Source organism: Alosa sapidissima, chromosome 1 (genome assembly GCF_018492685.1).
Source record: "Alosa sapidissima isolate fAloSap1 chromosome 1, fAloSap1.pri, whole genome shotgun sequence".
NCBI classification, from domain to species: Eukaryota; Metazoa; Chordata; class Actinopteri; order Clupeiformes; family Clupeidae; genus Alosa; species Alosa sapidissima.
This window is the reverse complement of record NC_055957.1, coordinates 29,078,411-29,084,410: the sequence shown is the minus strand read 5'-3', so window position 1 is coordinate 29,084,410 and position 6,000 is coordinate 29,078,411. Positions and strand designations below refer to the sequence as shown.

Here is a 6,000-nt window from a genome sequence, read left to right as displayed (position 1 = left end):
CACACACACGTATGCAAATAATCCTAATCTCATAAACATACTCATAAATGCTGCTTTGCACTCAGGGTTATGTGTCATTCACACACACACACACACACACACACACACACACACACACACACACACACACACACACACACACACACACACACACACACACACACACACACACACACACACAAATACAGAGAGAGAAATACTCAAGCATGCAGACACATGACTGTAGGCAAATACACACAGGACTGCTGACTCCCATTCACCAGCACACACACGCGCACACACACACACACACACACACACACACACACACACACACACACACACACACACACATATGCACACAGTGTTGGTCAGGCAGACAGTTATAATCCAATAAGCCAGTTGTATCACTGCGGTGAGTCCCAGGTAAATGTGAGCTATTACTTTAATAAAGTGTGCAGGTGTATTGGAGCATTCCCTCATCGCCACGGCTACAAGTTGCATGCCAGGTGCATGCCAGGTGTGATGAGCTCCCAAAATTATCCTCTCTGGCTGACTAACTGTCTAACTCTGATAGAGAGAGAAGTAGAAGAGAAGTGACAGAGAGAGAGAGAGAGAGAGAGAGAGAGACAGAGAGAGAGAGAGAGAGAGAGAGATGATGAGAGGGGAAAGCTGGGAAAGCTGAAAAAGAAGAGGAATACAGAGGACATAGAAAAAGAAAATGATGGACAAAGACAGCAGAATAAAATGGCCACCAAGGAGATCAGGGCACTCACTCAAACACACACACACACACACACACACACACACACACACACACACACACACACACACACACACACACACACACACACACACACACACACGTATGCCATTGAAGCAGTGAAGGAGAGCAGGAGAGCGAAGGAGAGAATGAGAGGAAAGAGGCTGCGTATCGTCATACATCTCAGCCTGTCATCAGATGTATGCTCCAGACTGGAGTAATTACCCAGCCAGGCCCTGTGAGCTGCTCTCCTCCGCTCCCCCAGAAAGGGCAGCCTACCCTGGGCTGGGGCTGAGGAGAGATGGGCCTGGCTGTCGGGCGGGTCCCAGGGGAATGCTCTTCATTCTTCCAAGGGGGCCCACATCTGATGAAATGTCATCACTGTCAGCTGTTTAAATCCCCCGCCTATCAGCCTCGCTGTCTATCTCTCCCTTGCCTCTCCTGCTTTTGTCCTCTCGCTCTCTCTCTCTCTCTCTCTCTCTCTCCCCCTCTCTCTCTCTATATCTGTCTTTCCCCATCTCTCTCCTTTTCTGTCTCTCATTCTCTCTCTACCTCTTTATCCATCTCTCTCTCCTCCTCCATCCGTACCTGTGTGGCCCATCCTTCTGTTTCATTCACCCTCGTCTACAATCTCCTCCAATCTCATCTGTTCAGCAGAGCCCTGTGCACAGGCTTTTCATCAACAGGGGGATGTGGGGGCGGGGTGGGTGGCTGAGCTGCTCTGATCGATAATGCTTGTCAAAGAATGCACACACAGGTTTCTCTGAAAATACATTCAAGGATGTGCATCTGACTGCACGCATAGACACACACACACATACACACACACACACACTCACACACACACACACACACACACACACACACACATGTGTGACATACTGAACATTTTTGTTACAATCTAATGAACAGAAATAGAATCATTCAGCAGCAAGAAAGCTTATTTGCTGTTGGTCTGATTCATAGTTCCATTAACTCTGGCCCCAGCTCTATGGGCTTGAGAAAAAGGCACACAGAAGGAGAAATGCAAGAAGAGACACAGAGAACAGCATAAAGAGAGAGAAAGAAAGTGAGAGATACAGAGTGAGATAGAGAGATGGGGAGAGTAAGTGAAGCCAAGAGCAAGTAAGAATGAGAGAGAGAGAGAGAGACAAGAGAGAGGGCACTGCAGATACTCCAGCAGCGATGGAGATGGGGGGAATACATGAGAAAAAGAGTGAAGGGAGAGATGGAGGGTGCACAGTAGGAACTCTTGTGGTACTGGAGGCTGTGAGCATTGGCACTTCATTAAACAGAGTTCCCCACACTGCTGGCCCAGTTGGTACCGGTTCTCCCCACAGAACCACGGTACCGGAGCAGCGGGTTCAGCCAGCGCCCCGCTCCCTCATCACAAAGCCCCCTGTGTGCCTCCACCTGCAGCCTTGCATACCAACAGCCTGCCTGCTGGCAAGTGAGTGTGAGTGTGTATGGGGCACTCTACACAAACACACACACACACACATAGACACACACACACACACACGCTATACAGACGCAGTACGCTGAACCGAAGCTAAGCATGCAGTGTTCCAGCTGCCTGTAAACCCCTACAGCCCTCTCTCTTTCTCTCTGTCTCTCTGATCCTCGCCTAGTAATATTCTAACAATTTTAATGTCCTCAAACTTTTCAGATTATTTTGAATTTAGGAAAGATTCCTGCGTGCAGAGGTTTTTATGTTTTTATCTGGTTGTTGGTCCGATTTTTCAAAACCACTGTACATGATAAGCAGACCCCACACGTCACTGTCATATAATGCAATTGGTGGAATATTTTGAGCCAGATTCTAATTTGTATGTCAAATTGAATATTTTTTTAATGGCATAGAAAAGCCTTCATGCTTTCGATTTAAAATCATTCATGGTCAGGCTGAAGTTACCAGTTCTTCCGTCATAGGTATGCATCATTTTTAACATGCTTGAAGCAGCTGTGGCCTACTGGTTAGCTCTTCGGACTTGTAAACGGAGGGTTGCCGGTTCAAACCCCGACCAGTAGGAATGGCTGAAGTGCCCTTGAGCAAGGCACCTCACCCCTCACTGCTCCCCGAGCGCCGCTGTTGTAGTAGGCAGCTCACTGCGCCGGGATTAGTGTGTGCTTCACCTCACTGTGTGCTGAGTGTGTTTCACTAATTCACGGATTGGGATAAATGCACAGACCAAATTTCCCTCACGGGATCAAAAGAGTATATATACTTATACTATACCTACTGTGTAATATACTGTTGAAGTAGGTCTACTGTTTGTTTTTTTTAGATAGATGGTCCGTGAAGTTTTTTTATTGGTTAAGTGGTCCTTGGTCTGAAAAAGTTTGAGAAACACTGTTTATGAAAACACTGTTTGTGAGTGTGTATGACCATTGTTCTAATAAAGGACCTACAGTATGTTTACATCTGTGAGCTTTGACATCTCTCTCTCTCCCTGTCTCTCTCTCTTTCTCTCTCTCTCTCTCTCTCTCTCTCTCCATCCCAGAGCCCCCCTCGGCCCCTGAGCACCCCATCTCCACCATCAACGACACCTCTGTCACCCTGGAGTGGAGCCCGCCGCGGGAGACTGGCGGCCGTGGCGACGTGGCCTACAACATCCACTGCAGGAAGTGCTCATCTGATGGCAAGAAGTGCAGCCCGTGTGGCGGTGGACTCCACTTTGCACCGCGGCAGTTCGGCCTGTTGACGGCCAAGGTGCAGGTGACTGACCTGCTGCCGCACACCAACTACACGTTCAGCATTGAGGCGGTCAACGGCGTGTCGGACCTCAGCCCCAGCCCCCGCCAGCAGGTCTCAGTCAACATCACCACCAGTCAGACTGGTACGTGCAGCAGAGGAGGTTGTCAGGATGTGTTTGTGTCTGTGTGTGTGTGTGTGTGTGTGTGTGTGTGTGTGTGTGTGTGTGTGTGTGTGTGTGTGTGCATGTGTTGTGCATGTGTTGCACACCGACTCAGACAACTGTTCACCGAGTGTTCAGTGGTCATTCCTGTGTGAGATGGCAACAAATAGAAAAGAGTTGTATTTGATAACTACTCAGGATAATATTACAGGAGCAAAGCTGCCTTCTAAACACAGGTCCTTAGCTACTTCCTCCATTTTCATTTGCAGCAGAAGGAAACAGTTAAGTTAGCTGCTATTAGAACAGTGGGGGAATTCTGGGATGAGAAGTTCCTAGAATTCCTCTGCGCCACAAGCAAGATATAATAAAGAAGGTTGAAAAACTGTTCACAGATTGGACGGATTTCAAAAAGAACGCCGAAAGGTCAGAAACACAACAGAAGAAAGAAAACATGTCTTCCTCAGACTATAATGAAATGTTTGATGTTGCCCATGAAAATGCCATGGACTTTTATTAGCTAACTTTAAGTCAATTGAGGTACCTTTAAATATTCTCCAAAACTCATAAAACTTTGCAAATGATGTTTTTCCAACAAATACAACAAATTCAGGGGGTCAGAGCATACAAAAATCAGGTATTATTTTTAATAATAGGTATTAATCAGGTAATAATAGGTATTAATCAGGTATGATGTCTGTGGACATTAGTGATGAGTGATGAGTGATGAGTGATGAGTGATTAGTGTGTGTGTGTGTGTGTGTGTGTGTGTGTGTGTGTGTGTGTGTGTGTGTGTGTGTGTGTGTGTGTGTGTGCGTGCATGCATTTAAAAGAGGGATGTCGACAGAGAGACGGAGGGGGCATAACAGCAGCATGTTCTCTTGCGCTGCTGTGCATGGCTGCAGCCTGCTCTTTAAAGATGCATGAGTCAGAGCTGGCTCCTCTGAGGCAGGGGTATGCATTAACATGTACAGAGCTTTTTAAACATGTCACCCCTCGGTCAACTGTGCACTTAACACACGCATGGTACTGTTTAATATACTCTCTGACACACACACACACACACACACACACACACACACACACACACACACACACACACACACACACACACTCACACACACACACACACTATTATATGCTGACATCAACAATATATATCCAGGCACCGTATACACTTTTGTTTGTGTTTGATTTGTTTCATTTCTAGCACGTATATTGTTATTGCTCTGCCATTGTTTGACATTTTTGCTTCCCATAGCAGTAATGTATGAGTAGTATGTTGGTGCTGTAAATGTGCTTTTGACTCTTTACCCAGATCTAATGAAAGTGTGTGTGTGTACAGTATGTGTGTGTGTGTGTGTGTGTGTGTGTGAGTGTGTGTGTGTGTGTGTGTGTGTGTGTGTGTGTGTGTGTGTGTGTGTGTGAGAGAGAGAGAGAGAGAGAGAGAGAGAAACAGAAAGTGTTTGATATAGAGAGGCGTTTAGTGCATTCACAGAGGATGAGACTGAAAAGAAAGGAACACAACCACATGCCCACACAGACGCAAGCACACACACACACACACATAATCATGCGCACGCACTCACACACACACACACACACACACACACACACAGACACACACACACACACACACACACACACACACACACACACACACACACACACACACACGTAAGCATGCACACGCGTACACATACACACACACACATACATACACGCACACACACACACTCTGGCACAGACACAAACGCACTCATGCTCACACTCATAGAAACTCTTACAGCACAAGTGTATGAAGTAGGAGGTGGGAGGTTTCTGAAAAGAAAGGAACACAAACACATGCCCACACAGACGCAAGCACACACACAGACACACACACACACAGACACACACACACACACACACACACGTAAGCATGCACACGCGTGCACATACACACACACACACGCACACACACACTCTGGCACAGATACAAACACACTCATGCTCACACTCATAGAAACAGCACAGGTGTATGAAGTGGGAGGTGTTAACTGTGTTAAAATGACTCAAGTGTCTGTAATTGATTAAAGGTCATGCTGTACAGAGAGAAAGAGTGAGATAGATAAAGAGAGAGAGAGAAAGAAGGAAGGAAGGACATATTTGTCATGAGGGTCTTTAAGCCTCAGGTGTGAAATAATTGCAGGTGTGCAGTTATTTAGAATAAATTATGTAAGATAGTGAGACTTAAAAACATCCCACTTTAAAGTGACACTATTTCAAAATTAACTTAACTCTATAACTAAGTATTTTCAAGTGTGTGTGTGTGGGGTTCTTTTTCAGGGTGTTTGGGGTATTTTGCATTTTGAATAGAATGATTTCAAGAGAATGTAAGAAGCTGTGTGTAGTGTTTTGGAA

At 46.1% G+C, this 6,000-nt stretch overlaps 1 protein-coding gene across 1 annotated transcript in view; it reads left to right on the top strand.

Annotated features, from left to right (window-relative positions):
• epha4b (eph receptor A4b) overlaps positions 1–6,000 on the top strand; it is a 112,921-nt gene that overhangs the window by 62,569 nt on the left and 44,352 nt on the right. Inside the window, 1 exon segment of the mRNA XM_042099757.1 lies at positions 3,247–3,582. Coding sequence (XP_041955691.1) covers positions 3,247–3,582 — 336 coding nt within the window.